Genomic DNA, 22,441 nt, shown 5'->3' on the forward strand with positions numbered 1-22,441 from the left:
ATTATGAGACCACTGTTGGCCTGTTGTGATTCCTTCCTTATATTACCCGGCGGACAGAATTTTTTTATCTTAGATACTGTTGTAAGGTCTGGGGCTGGGAAAGCAGGAACTTTACAAACTTTGCTTTCTAGCCTGCTTTAGCCTGCTTGAATAATGAGGAAAATAAACTTAAGCTGTCTGTCCTTGTAGGCCAGAGACTAGATATGCCCATAATTTCAATGCCATGCCAGGTGCATTTTTTAATTGGATAGAACTGTGTTGTTTTCAAGGCCAGCAGCGAGATAACCACTAAGTGCACATAGGGCTGGCTCTTTAATAAAAAGGGAAGTTCTGCTTGTAGCTTTGCTTAGAATTTGAATTCATTTTCTCTAAGCCCACCGGTGAACCCACTGTGGTGAATAAGTGTGACTCCCCCGGCCTGTGCTCTCGGACCGCGGGACCTCACCCGAGAGCTTTCAATAAAAGCGATTTTTCACTTTTAATCTGCTTGTCTTGGTCAACTTATTGGTTTTGGTCGGGTTAAGTCTTACATCTCTGATTAAACCTTACAACTGTCACAAATGAAACACCAAAGATGTGCAGTGAAATAGGTGTATTCTCAATGGAGAAAAGTTAATATAACTATCTTGTTTAGAACACACATAATTATTTTTTCCACTTTTACTTAGTCTAAAATCATAGTGTTTTTTTCTTTTAGTGCTTTTATATGCATTAAAAAGTACAATTTTCTCTTGTAGAGGTTATTGCATTCTCACTTTTCAGACTGTAATTCTGGGGGCTTCTGATTATATAAAGAAGTTCTTTAAAATTTTTATTTTTATGTCTAGTTATTATAACCAGTCTCCACCAGTGAACAGATTCTTGCATTAACACAAAATTGATGTTTCTCCACTAAGGGAAATTACTATTTTGAAACATGACAGAAATTAAGGTGCCCTTTTCACAAGCAAGATGGATTGTTGGGTGCATTCTCTGGAGTTCCTTGAAGCTGTGTCCTGCGTGTGCACAGTGATCAGACAGCCTTTGAGCTGGTCCTGCTGGACACTGCACCCAAATCACAGCTTTTCTACACAGCGTTTGTTCCACCAAATGCATCCTAACAGTTTTTCAATCTGTCATTAGCAAAGCAGCCAAAAATACTGCTAGAGCTTATTTCATAAATTTGTCCTTAAAGACTAGAGCAGAAGTTATTATTTTAATTTGTAAAGCTGTATTTCAAATCTCCCCCCACCACCTTCCATTTCACTTAATATTTTGCAATTACTATGTTAATGTCAATGCTAACTACACAATAGATTTGAAAACATGAAGGATAATCCAAAAACTTTTAAATTAATTAAAAGAACATTAGGCAGCCTGTCACTGATTTCACTACTGTCCACTAAATGTACCATTTTCTCTTTCTCTCTTTCTCCGTCCTCTGTCCTACTTGCTCCACTTTTTCCATCCTCTGTAACTCTATTTCTCATATTTCTCCATACACCTTCATTTTTTAATTTATAATTCCCATTTTAATTAAATTCACTCACTGTGTTTAAAAAAAAAAAAAGCACATGCAACTGGAACATTTTCAGGTGACAATATCACTAAGTGTGACTATTTAGTAAGCATTTACTTAATGTCTCCAAAAAGGAAAGTCTTTTTTATACCAGGAGAATATTTTCACTTCTTTAAATTATGATTTGATAAAAAAATAATGTTTTAATATAACTCTATAGGATTTTTGTAATGCTGGCATTTTAAAAATTGTATTTTACTTTGCTCTAGGAAGTTATTTAGAATTTTGTTCCAATTAAAAGGAAACATTCAACAAATATTTTGTTGTCTTAGTTTAGGCACCTAAACACAATGTTTTAAAAAATGATGATGATCTTACCATCTTCTGATAATATTCCACCTTCTGGTTTTTGAAAACTACAGTTAATATTGTCCTGTCATCTAAACATGGTACTTAGTTTTTGGTTTGTTTGCTTTTCTCTTGGTTGGAGAATCCACATATCTAACAATTCTTAAGAAGGACTGGGGATCAGTTTGAACACAAAGCATGATTTTGAAAACATTTACTTGAGATTATATGAACTGAAAGCTAAAATATTAAATGCCATTCTCTGTGAGTAGCCTTTAGAACATCAGGAGCATTGTCAGTCTTATTATTTAAAGCAACTGTATATAAAATACACTGACCCATCGTTTGTTCTTAGGCTTACTCATTAGCAGTGGTGAATCCTTTCCCACATGGTTGAGTTCAAATCAGATAAGTACTTTAGAAAATGTTAGCATTCTTTGACTGCTCATTTTATAGCAATAACTAGTTTTGACATAGTTGGATGAATAATTAAAAATACAAAAAAAATCCCACATTTTACATAATATATTTGAACTTGGTTAGGACAGAGGTTTGTCTCATTCATAATCCAATCCCTCTACCATTTTAATCAGACTTTTCTTGTCATAGTTAGGTACTCAACTTTACTTCTTATACTTACAGTATGACGTTTCAGCCAAAAGATTTAAGTTTTCAAGATAGAATATTGTGAGGTTTGCTGGGCCTGTGTGGCTCAGTGGTTGATCATGGACCTATGAACCACAAGGTCAAACTTGATTCCCGGACAGGGCAAATGCCCAGGTTGTGGGCTCAATCCTCATTAGGGGCTGTGAAGGAGGCAGCTGATCAATGATTCTCTCATCATTGATGTTTCTATCTCTCTCCCTCTCCCTTACTCTCTCTCAAATAACTAAAAATATATTTTTAAAATTGTGAGATTTAAATCCAGTAATCATTGTTGTCACTTAAGAAGAGCAGTCAAGCTCTAAATTTTTTGGGTATTTGTATCTACTATTTGTTGATAAGGATATGGCTCAATTTCTTTCATTGAATATAGTTAAGAGTTTCCAACCAAAAAAAAAAAAACAGTTTGAAAAATATTAAAGGTCATTGGATAACTTATCCTATTAAATTTTAATGATCTTATATTATCTATCTTATACAAAAAAGAACCTTTTGGCATTTAAGAAAACATTTTATAAATGCAAAAGTCATATACAAGGGACTTAAAAAACTTGCTATAATTTCTTTATGATTACTTAATGGTCTATATTATGAATAAGTATTGAAACATTTGCTGTTTTCATATTATGTCATCTACAATAAAGTTAAATTTCTGATTATGGCATCGTATACCTCTCAGGAGTCATCATACCTTTAGAAGCATTAGTTCCTTGTGCTGCTTCAAACCTTAGTTCAGCCCTGCTGAACTAGTTGCAATTCTCCTAATATGTCATATATCATAGACTGTCTGAGCCTGCAGTATTCATGCTGAAAATATCTACTGCTGTCTAACTGCAAAAATCCTGCGTGTTTTTAAGACTCAGCCAAATTGTCACCTACTATTTGAAATATTTTCTGAACTTCATAAATGAAACTGATTACTATCGCTTTTGTACACTCTACCATAAATCTCTCTATTCCTTGTATTCAGTGCACTGTATTATTGCTTTATCTCTCTGTCTATTCTATGCTATAATCTCATAAAAAGAAGATACTGTGACATATTTATCTTTGCTTTCCCATGCTGACATGTAGTAGGTATTTCAAAAAAAATTATTGGCTGAATGAAGAATAAATCTTTTATTTATAATCTATTAACATTACAATGATGCATTTGTTGTATCTGAAATTAACAATAGCTGAAAAGTGAATTTCAATATAAAGCTAGAAGTATTGTCAAAAATTAATTTAGTACATGCCTATCAGTGTAGCCTCTGTCTTTCCCTATAGCGAGGTTTTTTTGCTCTCAGAATTTCCAGTAGAGGTAATGATGTTACAGTGATGGATAAAGTGATGTTGAGAAAATAATAATCAGTACCTTCAGGAAGCAGAAGCTGACAGAATTACAAAATATATACAGACAGAGGTGCTAAATACCTTTATGAACACCAACATCAGTGTAGGCATACTGATGCCAATGATATATTCCAATATTATATATCTGTTATCTTATATTTCTAGATGTTGTATCACTCACTCATTATTCAGTCAACAAATTTGTTTTGAATACTAATAAGATTCAGGGACTGGGCTCATTGCAAGAGACAAAAGGATATCTATCCTAAATGGACATGATCCTGTACTAATGACAGAGGGAGACAGTAAGCTCAAAATTACCCCCAATAATCACTCAATTAAAACTTGTGATCATTTTATGGAGCAAACTACAAATCCATATATGTATTTAACTTAACTTGGATGCATAATTTTTTTTTGTATCTAAAAGTTTAGTAGGAAGTTGAGAGATTAAATATATTTTTTCTATGCCAGCAAGAAAAGCCACTACTCCCATTACAGATTTAAATTTTCTACAGGATTCAGTTCCTTTTTCAGAATTTGAAAATATTATAGTAAAAGAGGAGACATTACAACTGATAATACAGAAATAAAAAGAATCACAAGAGACTACTATGAATAATTATACACTGGCAAAATGAATAACCTAGAAAAAAGACAAATTCCTAAAAACACATAATTACAATAAATAAAAAACATACAAACCCAAAAGTCAAAGTAAAATTGCCTCTATGGGCAGATAACATGATCTTATATACAAAAAATCATAACAACTCCACCCCCAAAAAATATCTAATAAATAAATTTAATAAAGTTGCAGGATATAAAATCAACATACATAAATTAGTTGCATTGATTGCTATACACTAAATACAAAACATATTTTAAAAAGAAAGAAAATTCTATTTACAATAACAAAAACAATAAAATAATTGAACAAATTTAAGCATGAAGGTAAAAGATCTACACATTGAAAATTATAAAAGTCTAATAAAATAAATTATAGAAACAATAAAATAAATTATAGAAACACAAATAAATGAAAAGATATTTTGTATTCATGGATTAGGATGATTAATATTGTTAAAATGTCCATACTACCCAAAGCTACCTATTGATTCAATGCAAACCCTATCAAAATTCCAATAACATTTCCCATAATTACAAAAAAAAAAAATCTTAAAATTCAATTAGAACCACAAAAGAACCCAAATACCCAAAGCAATACTGAATAACAAACAAACAAATAAAAATTGGAAGCATCAGTCTTTCTGATTTCAAACCAAATTAGAAAGGCTATAATAATCAATACAGTATGGTACCAGCATAAAAATGGACACCTAGACCAAAAGACGGTCTCTTCAATAAATGGTGTGAGGAAAATTAGATAATCATATGCAGAAGAATAAAACTGGACCCCTATCTGACACCACTTTAAAAAATTAATTGGAAATGGAATAAAAATTTAAATATAAGACCTGATATATAAAAGTTCTAGAAGAAAACATAGGGAAAAAGCTCCTTGATATTGGTTTTGATTTTTTAATATGACACCAAAAACATAAGCAACAAAAGCAAAATAAGTAGAACTGCATCGAAAACAATACAACAAAAACCTCCTGCACAGCACAAGTAACAACAAAGTCAAAAGGTAACCTGTGTAACGGGAAAAATTATCTGCAATGTAGCTATCTGATAAGGAGTTAATATCCACTCTCTCCTCCCATAAGTGGACTGAGGTGATCTCTGAAAATGGTTTGCTATTCACTTACCCAGAAAACCCTACAAAATAATACAAATCAAGAGTTTCAAATATTCTTGTGCACTTTAAGAATGCTTGTGACACTGCCTGGGCCATAATGGGTATGCATATCTGAAAAGCCACCAAGTATCTGAAGAAGCAGTGTGTTCTATTCCTTCATTACAATGGAGGAGTTGGTAGGTGTTCTCAGGCCAAACAGTGAGGCTGGACAAAGGGTCAGTGGTGAATTTTTACGGCACATACTTAAAAATACAGATTAATGCTGAATTAAGAGTTTCGATGTAGATTCTCTGAGCATATCCAGGTGAACAAATCTCCCAAGATGCGGCGTAGAACTTATAGAGCTCAAGGGGGATTAACCCATACCTGAGCTCTCCGCACCACATTGAGATGATCCTTACTGAAAAAGAGCAGATTGTTCCTAAACCAGAGAGGGGGCTGCACAGAAAAATTAAAATCCCAGAAGAAACAAACCACAAAAAAAGAAGTTAATATCCAAAATTTATAAGAAACTCATACAACTCAAACCATGGACACAGACAATAGTGTGGTGAAAGCCTGGGGGGATGGTTTGGGGTGGAGGGAGGTCAATGGGAAAAAGCGGGGGGGAAACATACATATGTAGTACGTTCAACAATAAAGGTAAATTTTAAAAAAAGAAAAGGGCAGAATATCTATAAGACATTTTTCCAAAGAAAACACAAATGGCCAATAGGTACATGAAAAGATGCTCAACATCGCTAATCATCAAACAAATGTAAATCAAAAGCAAGAGATGTCACCCCAAATCTGTTAGAATTACCATTATCAAAGCAAAAACGTTAACAAGTACTGATGAGAATGTGGCAAAAAGGGAACCCTCAAGCTCTGCTGATGAGTATGTAAATTGTTATAGTCACCATAAAGGTCCCTCAAAAAATTAAAAATAGAAGTATCACATGATCCAGTAGTACTACTTCTGGGTATAGATCCAAAGTGATTAAAATCAGGATCTCAAAGAGATATCAGTTCTATGTTAATTGCAGCATTATTAATAGCCAAGATATAGAAACACCTTAAGTGTCCACCTACATGAAGAAATGAAGATGTGTTGTATACATATAATGGAATATTATTAAAACCATGGACAAGAAGGATATCCTGACATTTGCAACAACATGGATGGACCTTTAGAGTGTCATGCTAAGTGAAATACATCAGACAGAGAAGACAAATATTGTATGATCTCATTTACATGTAGAATATCAAAAAGGAGAACTCTTAGGAACAATGAGTAGAATGTTGGTTCCAGGGGCTAAGGGGAGGAAGGAATGGAAAGTCACCATTCAACAAATTTAAGTTTACGTTATGCAGGATGAGTAAATTCTAGAGATCTGCTGTATTGTGCCTATAGTTAATAGTACATGATATTATACTTACCTGTGTATTCAAGGTGAAATCCAGCAGCAGAAACACTGATGTCTGATTGAAAATTTAGATACAGATTGTTAGATGTACTATTCAAAAGATGAGGTATTGTTGTTCCTGAAATGATAATTTAAAAAGCAGGTCATCAAACACATAATAAATACTATAATAAAATTAAGTAAGCTAATTACTAATCGGCTAATAGGTTATCACTAAACTGGTGGCCTGGTGCACAAATTCGTGCACATAGAAAGGAAATTAATTAGAAGAAATATTTTAATATCGCTATTCGCCTTTTCTCTATAATAGAAGTGTCAACCAAATTCATGATCAACAATGACAGATCAAAACACATGTGTGCTATTGGCGCCAGCGAGAGCTTTATATGTATTGCGCATGCACGAGTCAACTTAGCCTTTTATAGATATAGAATAAACTTGCCTAATTAGACCTGCTTTCTGATTTAGCTAAATTTTTTCCAGCCCAGTGAAGCACCCCAACGTCTCTTTCAGGCAATTGTCAGCAACACAGCAGTAAATATCAACATGAAGCAGATTATTATTGTAGTCTAGAGGCCCAGTGCACAAAATTCATGCACTAGTAGGGTCCCTAGTGGCTGGTGGTGGCCGACTGGGTACTCCCTCCCTTCCCCGGCGACCAGCCAGGGCCTCCCTCCCTTCCCTGGCTGCCTGCTGCTGGCCAGGGCCTCCCCTCCTTCTCCCAGCCGCCTGGGCCTCCCCTCCTTCCCCCGGCCTCCTGCCACCAGCCAGGGCCTCCCTCCCTTCCCCTGGCTGGCCCTGCCTCCTGGTCAAACTCCCAGTTGAGGGGATAATTTGCATACCACACTTTTATTATGTAGGATCACGCAGGGAGAAAAAGGATAAATTATTTAACTGAGGCAGTGACTATATTCTGCGCAGTGAGAAAACCTGAAATCATTTTCAAGGTCTACCATTTATTACTTCTTTTCAGTTGGGTCAAGTTCCTAAACTTTCTAAATCTCCGTTTTCCGGCTAATGAAAAGAAAATAGGATTCCACTGAGTCCCCTATCTACCTACTCCAGGATGTCTGTGAGGATCAAATGAGATGAGGCACGGGAAAACACTTCACAGACATTTGGTTTCAGTGTAAAGTGTTTCCACCTGGGTATAAAGCAAGTTGTGTTCCTGGGCTGAAGAAACTGCAAGGAGGCTAGTCGCTAGGGAGAGGAAGCTGGGCGTTGCTACGTGACATCATTACCCAGATGATCGGACACTTAGCATATTAGCCATATATATATATATATATATATATATATATATATATATATATATATAGTATCCATCAAGTGTTTTTCAAGAATTTTTAATAGAAATATTTCTCTCATATTTCTCTTTCATTTTATTGTTTCTGACTATCTCCAAGGAGACAGACCTTTGAGATCATTTTACATTACTGCCTAAAAATAGATAGAAACAATGAGAGCTGGGAAAAGTCAGAGTAGTAAGTGTTATGGTCACCTAAAATGAATGTGTTGTTTTTTATAAATATATTTTTATTTATTTCAGAGAGGAAGGAAGAGGGATAGAGAGATAGAAACATCAATGATGAGAGGGAATGATTGGTCGGCTGCCTCCTGCACGCCCCCCGGGGACTGAGCCCGCAACCCAGGCATGTGCCCCAGACTGGAATTGAACCTGGGACCCTTCAGTCTGCAGGCCAATGCTCCATCCACTGAGCCAAACCTGCCAGGGCTAAAATGGATGTTTTGAATTTCATGTGGACTTCAATATCCCATACACTTAATTTTAAAGTTTGCAGGTGATTTTTATGGTATATTAGCTTAAGGGTTCAGAGGATATATTCATTTATTGTCCTTTATTATAATATATTTTATACCAGGTCAAGTACCTTAATATTTCTTTTTTAAAAAATATTTATTATTCAAAGTATTACAGATGTTCCTTTATTTCCTCCCCACTGATCCCCAACACTCCATTCCCACCCCCCTCAGGCCTTCACCACACTTGTCTGTGTCCATGGGTTCTGTATATACTAGTATATGCACATAAAAATCTTTGGTTAATCTCTTCTTGCCCCTCCCCTCTATGAAATACGTCAGTCTGTTGCATGCTTCAATATCTCTTGGTCTATTTTGTTCATCAGTTTATTTTGCTTATTAGATCCCACATATAAGTAAGATCATCTGATACTTGTCTTTCTCTGACTGGCTTATTTCACTTAGCCTATTACTCCCCAGGTCCCTCCATGCTGTTTCAAAGGGTAAGAGAACCTTCTTTTTTACAGCTGCATAGTATTCCATGGTGTACCATAGATGTACCATAGCTTTTTTATCCACTCATCTACTGAGGGGCACTCAGGCTGTTTCCAGATTTTAGCTATTGTAAATTGTGCTGCTATGAACAGAGGGATGCATACATTCTTTCTGACTGGTGCTTTGGGTTTCTTAGGATATATTCCTAGAAGTGAGATCACTGAATCAAATGGCAGTTCCATTTTTAATTTTTTTGAGGAAACTCCAGACTGTTTTCCATAAAGGTTGCACTAGTCTGCATTCCCACCAGGAATGCACTAGGGTTCCTTTTTCTCCACATCCTCGCCAGCACTTGTCATTTGTTGATGTTAGCCATTCTGAAAAGTGTGAGGTGATACCTCATGGTCATTTTAATTTGCATCTCTCTGATGATTAGTGACTTTGAGCAGTTTTTTCATATGTCTCTTGGCCATCTGTTTGATGTTTCTTAAACTCTGATAGCAAAGCTGGTAGTTAGCATTCAAAAACTCCCAGATATCAGCTAGTGTTAGTTTTGTCTTTCAGTAAATGCATCATGATGATGCTCTTCTAAACGTCTAAAGGAAATAAACTAGTTTATTCAATTACTAAGTAAAAATATAAAATATTTGCTTAATATTTCTTGACTACTTAACATTGAGAAATAGTTAAAGATCCTCAAGATTATAAATCAAGCAGTTTCAAATGGCAAACATAAATATAAGTGTCAATTGTATGTTTTAAGATAAAGTTCAAAAAACATATCAGTTGATAGTGTTACAATTTTTTTTTGGTAAGTAACTAGTTATTGTACACTTACTTTGTGCAACTCTGTGGACCTTTATCACTGATCCTATATAATAAAAGCCTAATATGCTAAGTGTCCGGTTGTCCAGTCAGTCGTTCAACCAAAGCGTAATATGCTAATGATATGCTAAGGCCACTCAACCGCCCGCTATGACATGCACTGACCACCAGGAGGCAGACATTCGACTGGTCGACCAGTCACTATGACATGCACTGACCAGCAGGGGGCAGACACTCCAACTGGTAGGTTAGCTTGCTGCTGGGGTCTGGCTGATCAGGACTGAGCGAGATAGGCCGGACATGCCCTGGAGCCCTCTCATGGTCCCTCCCTAGCTGGCCAACCTCCAGGGTCACTCCCCGTCCCCAATCGTGCATCAGTGGGGTCCCTCAGCCTGGCCTGCACACTCTTGCAATCTGGGACCCTCAGGGGATGTTGGAGAGCTGGTTTCAGCCTGAAGGTGTAACGACCGGTCACTATGACACACACTGACCACCAGGGGGAAGATGTTCAATGCAGGAGCTGCCCCCTGGTGGTCAGTGTGTTCACACAGGAGGAGCACTGCTCAGCCAGAAGCCAGGCTCACGGCTGGCGAGTGCAGCGGCGGTGGCGGGAGCTTCTCCCGCCTCAGTGATGGCGCTAAGGATGTCTGACTGCCAGCTTAGGCCAGCACCTCTGGGGGGAGCGGGCCTAAGCCATCAGTCAGACATCGACCGAGGGCTACCAGACTGCAAGAGGGCGCAGGCCACGCTGAGGGAAACCCCCTGAGTGCACGATGCACTAGGCCTCTAGTTCTTCTATAAAGAAATCATGGCGAATTCATTACAGAACATATAAGTGCTTTTGATTTCAGCCCATACATAGTGTCCTAATTGAATCACTGAAGACAGAGATTAACAAAAACTCAAAGGTTCTTTGACCTGCCTTTCGTCCCTTTGAGGATCTAAGTTTCAGTCTCCGGCTCTGAAGTCACACCAGCTGGATTCTAGTCTCATTTGAACATGGTCTGTACAACCTTGGGCAACTTGATCTCTCTAAGCTTCAATCACCTATGAAGACTGCTAGAAAGACCAAATGAGGAAATGTGTGACAAACCTCACACAGAGCTAACACTCAGTCATCACGAGCATGTTATTGACCACTTTTTATCATCTTTGTCTCTGTGTTCATTATTAAGAATGTATTACACCTATAATATACATTATAAGCAAATGTATATTCAAATTATATAAAAATTTTTTTTAGGAAAGATTCCTGTCTAAATATCTAAAATATATTTTATGACTAAATCAAATCACTCCTATTCTAGATATTTCTTCTTTACTTTCCTCAATGGTGATGCTAAAAAACTGGTTACAATACTCCACTTGAAAATCTATTAAATCCCTGGACTGTGTGGCTCAGTTGGTTGGGTGTCCTTTGATTGGTTGCTGGTTTGATTCCTGGTCAAGGCACATGCCTGGGTTTTGGGCTCAGTCTCAAATATGCTAAGTGTCCCTCCCTCCATCCATCCAACCAGCCGCTATGACATGCACTGACCACCAGGGGGCAGATGCTCAATGCAGGAGCTGCTGAGCTGCAGTCACTTGGCAGTGGCGGTTCGGGTGACGCACCCCTGAGACCAGAGAGGAGGGAGCCCGATTCCTCTCGGGGCCACGCGATTCCACCTTTGGCCGTGGGTATGTTGTTGCTGGGGCACTGTTGGCCTCAAATCTGGTTTAATGCACACTTGCATTTGCGTCCCACACCCTGTAAGACAGTAACTTTGTAGAGTGCCCTCTGACACTCTGGGACCCCTTGGGGGAAGTCAGAGAGCCGGTTTTGGCCCAATCCCCGCAGGCCAAGCTGAGGGACCCCACCTGCTGGAGGGACCCTGCTCACCCCACAGACGCCTTCCAAGCCACTGCACCACCCCAGGTGCGGCCTGCCAGAGAGGGACCATGGGCAGTTGGCTCCAGGGCATGTCCGGCCCATCTTGCCCAGTCCCACCCTGCCAGCCACCTTCTAATTAATTTCCTTTCAATGTGCACAAATTTGTGTGCCAGGCCACTAAAGTATAATGAAAGTTAATGTAAAATATATAGTTTCAATTAAAATAAAATTTCGTTTCACCTCTTATATGCTAAAAAAAAAAAGCTGTTAGATATTGCATAATTTTTTAAATCTTAGTAATTTTTAAAACCATCTAGTCAGTACATACGTATACATTAATTTCATATAATCTCATTCATTTAATAGAAATAATTGTATATTCTCTTTATTGCCACTCAATAGTACATTGTAGCTCTGAGCACGTTGTTACACAGTCTCTATAATTATTTTAATGGCTGCAAAACATTCTACTAAGTGCATATACCATAATTACCAGGAAATATCTAATGTTTAACTATCATTGTCCTTTTTTTTTAAGGGTAAGGGGCACAGCACACATATGATTGCTGAAGCACAACTGAAAATATTACCTTTAACATAAAAGCATCAATAAATACTTACACCATTATAATAAAAATATAATAAGGTTTTAAACAGCCATTTCTATTTCATTACCTATAATGCCTTTTGAGCATCTAACTTTGTGATTTAGTTCACTGCATATAGTTTATAAAGAGCAAATTAAAACCACCAAGTCAGGGTTTTAGGAAACACTTTTTTACAAGGGAGAGACTGTAAAATTACTAAGTGTAACTGTACTTTGCTTAAGCTCAGCTCTCTTATTTACCTGAATAACTTCCGAGTCTTGGAGCATTGTTGTCTGCCCCATCATAAAAGTCCAGAGAGTCCCAGTTATGTTCTGTAGCAAAGCTGACGACTTGTACCTGTGAAATGGTAATTACTGTTAAGAACACGTATTTCTAACAAAATAGCTCAAAGCCTGGATCACATCACTTGGGCCCTTCACAAAAGAAGTTTAACAGAACTGAACTTCGCCATCACGGCACTGGCCCGCATGAGCTCCTGTCGTCAGAAAGGCCTATGGGCATCTAGCAGTGTTCACTATGAACACGACACTGATTTTTGTCACCACCTCAGAGCACTCACTTCATTAAAAGCTTTGCGTTAATCTAATGTCTCAGTGCCGGGATCCCAATGCACGTTCCAAATGATTGGCTAACTTCTATGTTTTGGAGTATAGATTCTTGTCACTGATTGAGTTTTCTCATTTTCTTTAGCTATGAGGAAACAACCAGGCTCACTGTCCCCAAGTATGTAGGACCTTATAATAAAAACTGTCCTAGGATTACCCTGGATGCTTACATTTCCCTTTATTTGCATAACCTTTGTTCAATTTCCTGCCGTTTTTTTATTTAAAAAATTCCCTATCAAATTATTTTATTAGGTTAATTAAACAGCTTAATGATTCATTTTGTTCTAGAAAATACTTCAAGTTTTAAATGAACTTTCAATACATCAAACAAAATTAACCATACACAAAACTTTTAACATTGTTATCCCTTATGCACATAATTAATAGGTCTCCATATACAGGACCAAAATGATACTTTGTGACTGATTTATGTACATCTTTTATTTTATGAATGGAATGGTAATAACTAAATCACTGTGAAAGTCCGTAGTTTGATAAGGAAACGCTGGAGTGCAATTCTCTCAGTGTCTTAACATTTTATTTTAAGAAAGAGCATGTGTTACGTTGTTGCACTTCAGTTGGCACAGCTTGAGCTTCGCAAGAACCCACAGGACCCTCACAACTGGGGATCTTATCTACCTTTCTCTTTGTTCATCACATATTTTATAGTTTTGGAGCAGGGAAAGGAATAACCATGAAAATACATTTATTTTATTTAGCTCAAATATGTATAAATGTGAGCACGTCACATTCACTAAATAATTAAAACAATCACATTCATTAAAAATGTCTAATCCACAAAATAGTCCCTCACCATTCTTCCATTCAAGTGAATGCCAGTGTCTCCTTTCCAGGGGTGAGTGCCACCTGGCAACACATACCCTGCCTGAGTGACAGGCAGTGTGCCCACTGGCAATGTTCCCAGACAGGAAGAAGGCCAGAATTAAAGCCGTAGGATTGTAACATAATGACTACCTCCTCAATCTATGATCAAGTCTATCTGAGTTTTCCTTCCCTTCAATTCAGGAAAGCAAAGATCACATTCAGCTTTAAAAGGATTCCTGCAGGAATTGACATTTAAGGTAAGCTAAATGTACTGTGAGATTTTCCTCCAAAAAAAAAAATTTATTCAGTTAGTAAAAATGTAGAGAAGTCAAGCCATGAGGTGGATTTAGTGAACCATTAATAATCCAATTTAGCCACAGTAGAGGAAATTTACATAAAAGGAAATATGCATGCAAAGTTTGGAAAAATAGAGAAAAGTTAGAGTAGAGCTTAGTAAATTAATAAAGGTGACTTTAGAGTTAGAATGCCAGCATTTGCAACTTCATGCTCCCTCTACTCTGGAGCTTTTGCAAGAATCTCTAGGGTTTTACTGACATGTCACCCTGGAAGAGGAGTGATGCACTGTGCCTTAGATTACTTACATAAATCATTGTAATCAAGGTACTTGATTCATAACTTTGTTGTAAAAATCAAATTACTTTTAGTTTAGGATAGTGCTCAGTTTATATTCACCAAAATAATTATGCAACTGAGGAGCGTATTCCACCGAAGGTTTTAGAAGGGAGTCGAGGGAGCATAACCAAGACCGCGCTGGGTGAAGGAAATAAAGGTGAAAAGACAATTTTCCCATCTACTGCGGTAGCCTGTGAGAAGCAATGAAAGCCTAAAGTAGGCTGGAGGCAGGAAGAGTAGAAAGAGTCACCCAGTTGTGACATGTGTTGAGATACGGAAAGTTATTAGATTCTGCATGATTTGAACAGGGAAAGGAAATGAAAAAAAAAAAAAACATTTAAGAGTAATTTATCTTTTTCTTCCTTACTCATTGAGATCAGATTGGTGGTAAGAACAAAAATGTAGACATCTCCAGAAAAACCTATTACCTTGGTGAGAGGAAGAAAATGCATTTAATTCTGATTCTACATGTGCACAGCAGACTAAATAATTCTCCCAAAGATATCAAGTCCACATCCCCAGAGCTTGTGAATATTGCTTTATACGGAAAAAAGTTCTTTCACATTTGATTAGACTAAGGATCCCGAGAGAGGGAGATTGTCCTGGATGATTCAGGTGAGCCCTGAATGTGATCTAACCGACTGTTCTAATAAGAAGTATGCCCAGGGAGATTAGACCCAGACAGAAGAGGAGAAGGCAATGTGACCGCTGAGGCAGAACTTGGAGGGATGTCACCAGACACCAAGGAATGCAGGCAGCCGGGAAGTTGGAAAAGGCAAGGGAAGGATTGCCCCCGCAGCCTGGGCAGGGGAGCGTGGCTCTCCACTCTCAGCACCATGGTTCCAGCACATTTAAATCGACTTGGGGCTTTGGGCCTCCAGCACTGTGAGAGAATACATTTACATCGTTTTAAGCTACCAAATTCATGGTAATGTGTTGCAGCAGCTACAGAAGATTAATACAATTTGCTACTATGATTCTGGGCATATCATACTTGTCGGTTGGCATAATAAAGGGTGTAGAAGACACAAGTAAAATGAATGAGGACAAACTATGACAAAAACAAAGAAGAGTCAAGTAAAAGATATAAAAAGAAGGAGCAACTGATTCAGTGTTTGGAAGTACTTTGCATTAGGAGTCATCCATCATGGGCAATTTTTTAAGGTAATGAATTAGCAATTATTAAAGCCAGATATCCCTCATATAGAAATTCAAATCCCATTTGGCTTTGTGTGAAATATTATATTAATGGTTATCATTTTATAAATTGAGGCAATTAAGTAATCAATATTCTTTCTGTGGCTCATTACATAAAGATCACTCTTTGCTTCGTAACTCTGTTACTGCTGAATGTTGTCCTTTTGGATTTCTCCCTTCCATATACTTTGCTAAAATGAACAGGCAAACGAATGAATATCCTTCTTCCCCCCAAATTTCACACACAATATTAATAGAAAAATTTGATCTATTTGTTGAGGTTATTTCCAAAGGATGCTCAGCATTTCAAATGTTTCTTCTCTTCTTTCCACAAGTGGTTATCCCATTTCATCTCATTTAGGATTTATTGTTAATTCATAAAATTCCTTATTCATACATATATTCATTCCAACAGAGTAAAATAAAAGCAGCCAGGTGGCTTTAAGGTGAAGTTAGTGAAATGTTCAAATATGTTATGTATTACATATGTATGTGTGTATGCAACTGTTACAGAATTTTCTATGACTTAGTGATATATCTAAAATTAGCATACTTACAAGAGGTTAATTAGAAAAAAGTGCTTGGTAGTCCTTTAGAGAATTTAAAATTATAAGTTCAATATGCTTCACACTCTGTAAGTTTGATAAATGCTCTGCTAAATTTGAACCTGTTTTCCAAAGTGCAATCATTAAACTAAGTGCTTTCTCAGTAATTTTATAGTGTCATTTATGTGTGTCCAATTTTGAATAGTGTTTGACTAGAACAAGTGTTATATAACATACTTTTTCTGCAGATTCTTTTTTTTCTTTTAATCCTCACCAGAGGATATTTTTTCCATTGATTTTTAGAGAGAATGGGAGAGGGAAAGACAGAGAGAAATACTGATGTGAGAGAAACACATCGATTGGTTGCTTCCTGCACATGCCCTGACAAGGGCCTGGGTCAGGGAGAAGCCTGCAACAGAGGTATGTACCCTTGATTGGAATCGAGCCCGGGACCCTTCAGTCTGCAGGCTGATGCTCTATCCACTGAGCCAAACCAGCTAGGGCTGCAGATTTCTCATTAGTTCATGATATAGTGTTAACTCCTTAAAATAATCCCAAACTTCACTGACTGGATAGGTATTCACTGGTTCATTTTCCAAATAGCACTGTGCTATCTGCTGTAACAGACCTGATTACTAACCTCCTGAGCTTACAAATAAGTAATAGCAGTAAAACAGGATAGGTGTTTTGACAATGAAAATACAGGAATCTATGGGAACGTATGGCATGGGGACTTAATCTTGCCTTAGGTTCATGGCAGGTCTTCCACAGGAACTGTTTCTTAGTTGAGACACACAAATAATGATTAGGAGTAGCCAAGTAAAAGGAGATGTAGAGTGTGTTGAGGGAGCAACAGGCACAAAGGCCCAGAGGCAAGAGAGAGCTAGGTTTTTATAAAGAACTAAAATCCTGTCAATGGAATAGGCAAGGAATTGACACAAAGCACAAAGGAGTAATCAACTGTGTCAAGGAGTTAAGAACATAAGGGACAGGCAATCCAGGTATTGTAAGCAGGAAGTGATAGTATCATATTTCTATTTTTAGAAGGTTACTCTATTTGTCCTATGGGGAATAGACTGACAGAGAATAAGAACCTGGGACAGGGATGATGGCTACCAAATCTTAAGGGGTAGAAGTCTAGATGGAAAGAAATAGACTTACTCTAATTTGCAGAAGACAGGCTGACAGTATACTGTGAAGAGTAGAGGACAGAGAAAACTCATCAAGATTTCTGGCTTGTGCAACTAAGTAGATTTAGAACTCATTCTGAGACAGAGCACACTGGAAAAAAAATCCCCAATTTTGAGAAAAAAATAATGAAGTCAATTTTGAACAGGATGAATTTGAAATGCCAGCAAGAAGTTTAGCAGAAAATTTCCAGTTGGACTGTTACTTGGGGCAAAAGTAGGTTTACAGTTGTGAGTACACAAAACAGAGTTTATTCTTGTATTATTATTTATTAATTACCATATTATTTTCCATATGAACAACTGTAAACCTATTTTTGCCACACTCTGTATAGCATACAGCTTAGGTAAAAGATTTAGGTTAGATATTTAAGTTTTGTAATCATCATTTATTCAGTCCTTTATTTTAAAAAAATGTTTTGTGGGCACATGGTGCAATATACAGAACTTGTAACATTGAAACGCACACCTGAAACCTATATGACCATGTTGACCAATGTCACCCCCATACATTTAATTTAAAAAATGTTTTCTGATTGTCTATTGTGATTCAGGTCCCAGGCATCAGCACATAAGGGCAGCAGGAGACATAGACATAGACAAGGTGGCCGAGAGAGTGGTGTGAGGTGAGATGAACAAAGGCCATGGAAACTCGCACACATTTGAGGAGTTGAAGAGGAAGAGGGGGCCCTGTTCCTAGATGTCCAAGCAGGAGCTATGGCTATAGGAAACAAAACAAAGCAGTAGAGCACTGGTGCCATGGAAACCAAGAAAGGGTTTTAAGAGTGAGGGGGAAATCCCAGGGCAGAATGTTACCTACAGAATAAACAGGAGGAGCAACACGATGGATTCAATGAGATAGTTAGTCCTCAGTGATCACTGTGCAAGTGGCTCAGTTAGAGCAGTGGGTGCTGAAGCCACATTGCAGGGACCAGAAGGAAAATGCCAGTGTTTTCATTATTTTAGGATGAGATAGAAATGGACAAGATGATGTTAATATAGAAGATGCTTTAGATTAAACTTCAGAGTTAGATGATGTAGTAAATGTTTTATGAAGATTCTCAAAGTATTGCCTCATTTCAGATTCCCTCTTCCTAAATTATTTTTTCCTAAAATCCTTGTGAATTTTACTGCTAATAAGATAGGATTGATTGGTTATCTCCAATTTTATAAATTGGTCATAAAGTGCTAGCACAGAATGCAATCAGAATATAAGGTTAGATCTACAACCCTTTGATTTTTAATACCCTTAAAAAGACTGAACATATGTGTTTTTTGTTTTCTCATTGGTTTTCTGACCTATTTTACTCCTGACACCTGTCAAGTAATTTTTTGAATTTTCTGAAATATTATAAAGGTAAATCCAAAAATAGTAAATCTTTTGCTATTGCTCAGTGAATGGCTCAGAAATGGATATGGTTGCAATTGTGATCTATAGTATGGGGAGAAAGTCCGCTGGCAGGTTTCTTGAAAAGTTATCTTAACTGTGAAGGCACATAAGACAGAGACATTGGACTTTGGGCACTGGACACTACTATGCTTAGAGCTGTTCCAGCCATCTCAAGGCCATGAGAAAGGAAGCCCAAGGACTAAGCCAACAGGCTAAAGATCGCAGAGCAGAGAGATGGAAAACACCTGGGTCAAGAATGAGACAACTGAACCTTTAAAATAAAAAACCCTTGAATCACCTTACCCCAAGATTACATACTATGTGGAGCAATACATTTTTCTTATTGTTTTTGCCATTTTGCATTGTCCTTCTGTTACTTGTAGGTGAAAAATAATAATAATAAGTACCTTTCTAATAAATTCAACCATGTCAGTCAAAAGGCTATACCTTTAGCAATAATGTATATCGTATCATCTCTGAAAAGATTAATTCCAAATACACAATGAAAAGAAGAAAATTTTAAATATCCTTACTTGGATGCCAGCTCCCTCTGGCACTGTGATCTTCCATACACAATTCAGATTGTTGTCATAAGGCTCGGGGTACCCAGGAGACAAAATTGTCCCTTTGCGCTTAGTTAAAATTCCTCCACAAGGCACTAAGAAGTAAAGCAGTCCAAGTGAGGAAGTTAATTCTGATGCAGAAGATTGAAATAAGACTAAAGGTCAGAGCTAATATCTTGGACAGATGCTAGACTTGCCAGTACAACCAAATCATGCTGTTTTTAAAAATTCTTAAGAACAATAAACAATAAATCTTCCTATATCACAAACACTTTTAGAATTAATAGGATACATTAATGGATAACCTTACAATTCCACATCTAAAATCATATAATTAACTCAATAATAAGCATGCCATTTATAGTACATTACTAAAAAGTATGGTACACTGACACATTCATATTAAAAGACTTTCATATCTAGATACAAATTTTTTGAAGAATTATTATTTTATATTTGTTACCTTTCCCTTCATGCATCCTATGAGGAGTAATAGCATCCTTTGAGGAGTGATGATGATAAGGATTATGTCACCGTTATAACATTTATAAAGAGCTTACTATTTGCCAGGCACTCTTATAAGCACTTTATATATTTTAATTCATTAAAACCTCCCAACAATCCAGTGAGATATGAGTACATATACTCCCCATTTTACAGCTGAGGACACAGAGTCATGAAGAGATTAAGTAAGGTGTCCAACACCACACAGTTAACAAGAGAAGGAGCTGGGATTTGGATCCTGCTAGTTTGACTCCACATTCCACCTTCTTGAGTGAAAGGAAGATTCTCGGTATGGCACTGCCCGTCTGGTTGTTGCCAGAACAACCATTATGTAAAAGAAGAAGTATATGGACCTGCTCTAAAGTTAAAAAAAGGAGTTTCTATCAAAGGTATTAATTTTAAAGCAAAATTCTCATACAACTAGTAGTATCAGCTTGGTTCGGGGCATGTCCTAATTTACAATTTTAAGTACAGTGTGATGTTGGGAATGTTCCTTAAACTCTCTGAAACTCAGATTCCTTGTCTGTGAAATGGACAAGGTAGTATAATTGTTTCCAAAAGGCTTTTGTGAAAATATAGCATGATAGTTTATGTAAATAAGCTAGTATATTACTTAGAAGACAGAAAGAAGTCAATAAATCATATTTCCTTTTGCAACTATTATTATTTTTTAATGATTTTATTGATTTTTAGAGAGAGAGGAAGGGAGAGGGATGGGAGGGGGGAGAGAGAGAGAGAGAGAGAGAGAGAGAGAGAGAGAGAGAGAGAGAGAGATATCAATTGGTTGCCTCCTACATGCCCCCTACCTGGGATCAAGTCCACAACCCAGCATGTGCCCTGACTGGGAATACAATGGGTGACCTTTTGATGCATGGGACAACTCTAAACCAACTGAGCAGGGTCCAACTATTATTATTTTAGGTACCAATGACATTGTTATCCTAGGGCATTTGTCCTAGTGTGGCTCTAATGGTGAGATATCAAAATATATCTTTTGTAATATTTTTTACAAAGTTAATAGTACAGTACAGTGCCACTTCCAAAGTCAAATGCAAAAACCTAGGTAGTGGTTGGCAAACTGTGGCTCGCGAGCCGCGGTTTGCCACTCTATTGAATAATGAGTTTGCCGACCACTGACCTAGGGTAATTACTCAAAAGAGTGCTGGCAGATGTTTTTTTTAATAGTATTGGTGTTGATTTTAAATGAGATAATGCTTAATAGGGTGCTTCATACAAATGTTAATAAATGCTATTATTATATTTTACAACTTTGTCATAGATGGGTGGGTGGATGAATCAATGAATGAGGGTTCAAATCCTGTATATATTTCTTCATCTATTCCTTTCACACTATAAGCAAAGATGATATAGATAGGTGTTGTCATGGAGCCAATGCAAATAAAGTAGTTCTGTCAGAGTCTCTAAAGAACTTGGAAAAAAACAAACCCAGATAAGGGTAATGGAATAAGCAGCTATTTTAAAGACTCTGTGCCTAAGGCTAGTAAGTGGCAGGTTCAGGGACTTTTCAAAAGAGACCTCCCACTACAAATACTTATGCCTAAGGCCATATATTGCAGGAGCTATTAGTGGCTGCAGGGGGTTATTTGAATCACAGAGGCTCAGAGAACTTGAGGTTTTATGAGATAAAAATTTTAAGAAATCTGAAGCATACAAGGTCAAACTTGGAAGATGAAAACTCAGTCCTCAACATAGTTTTCAATTTTAAATTTGTCCCAAGTCCAATGTTCTTATCAAAATATTACCGTACTGTATTGCAATTTACCTGAGAATGGCTTGATATAATGGAATTGTATAAGATTATTAAATTTTATTTACATACTACTATTTAAATGTGTGTATCCCCTAACTTAGTACTTGACCATTTTAACTGTAAGCACAGCTTGCATAACATGCCAATGGGGCTGCTTTCCAGTCAACAATTTAATTCCAGTATGTCACTTTAAGCAATATTATGGAGCAGTTTATTGTGTCTTACTATGGCAGAAAAAAAAAGAAGTGTTGATAGCAGTAATATGAACTGTGAAACTAAAACAATACAATTGAGATGGAAATCATTAAAAATATACAAAACTATTTTCATTTCTATTGGATGCTCATTTGGCTTAAGCTGTTAACTGGAGCATTCATTGAACAGTAAAGGCTGAGAAAATACAATAATTATGCATAAAATCCTGACAATAAATTGTCAAATATTATATCTAAACTATAAAGTATAGAGAATTTTTTTCTCTCAGAATAAAATTACACATACAATGTATAAATCTATTGTTTGTGTTTTACCTGTGTACTAGAGGCCCAGTGCATGAATTCATGCATGGATGGAGTCCAATCGGGGCCAACTGGGCCAGGCTGGCCAGGGGGAGGGGCCATGGGCGATTAGCCAGCTGCACCCACCCCCTG

The 22,441-nt window shown here is 37.0% G+C and overlaps 1 protein-coding gene across 2 annotated transcripts in view; it reads right to left on the reverse strand.

Annotated features, from left to right (window-relative positions):
* The window catches only part of CSMD3 (CUB and Sushi multiple domains 3), a 931,825-nt gene that overhangs the window by 122,023 nt on the left and 787,361 nt on the right, over positions 1–22,441 (reverse strand). For both annotated transcript variants that reach the window (XM_080646869.1, XM_080646870.1), the window contains 3 exons: positions 19,487–19,611; positions 12,811–12,907; positions 7,026–7,130 (listed from right to left, as the gene is read on the reverse strand). In XM_080646869.1, the coding sequence (XP_080502995.1) occupies positions 7,026–7,130; positions 12,811–12,907; positions 19,487–19,611 (327 nt within the window). The remainder of the gene's footprint in view (positions 1–7,025; positions 7,131–12,810; positions 12,908–19,486; positions 19,612–22,441) is intronic.

This window comes from Plecotus auritus, assembly GCF_963455305.1.
Source record: "Plecotus auritus genome assembly, chromosome: 11".
NCBI lineage: Eukaryota > Metazoa > Chordata > Mammalia > Chiroptera > Vespertilionidae > Plecotus > Plecotus auritus.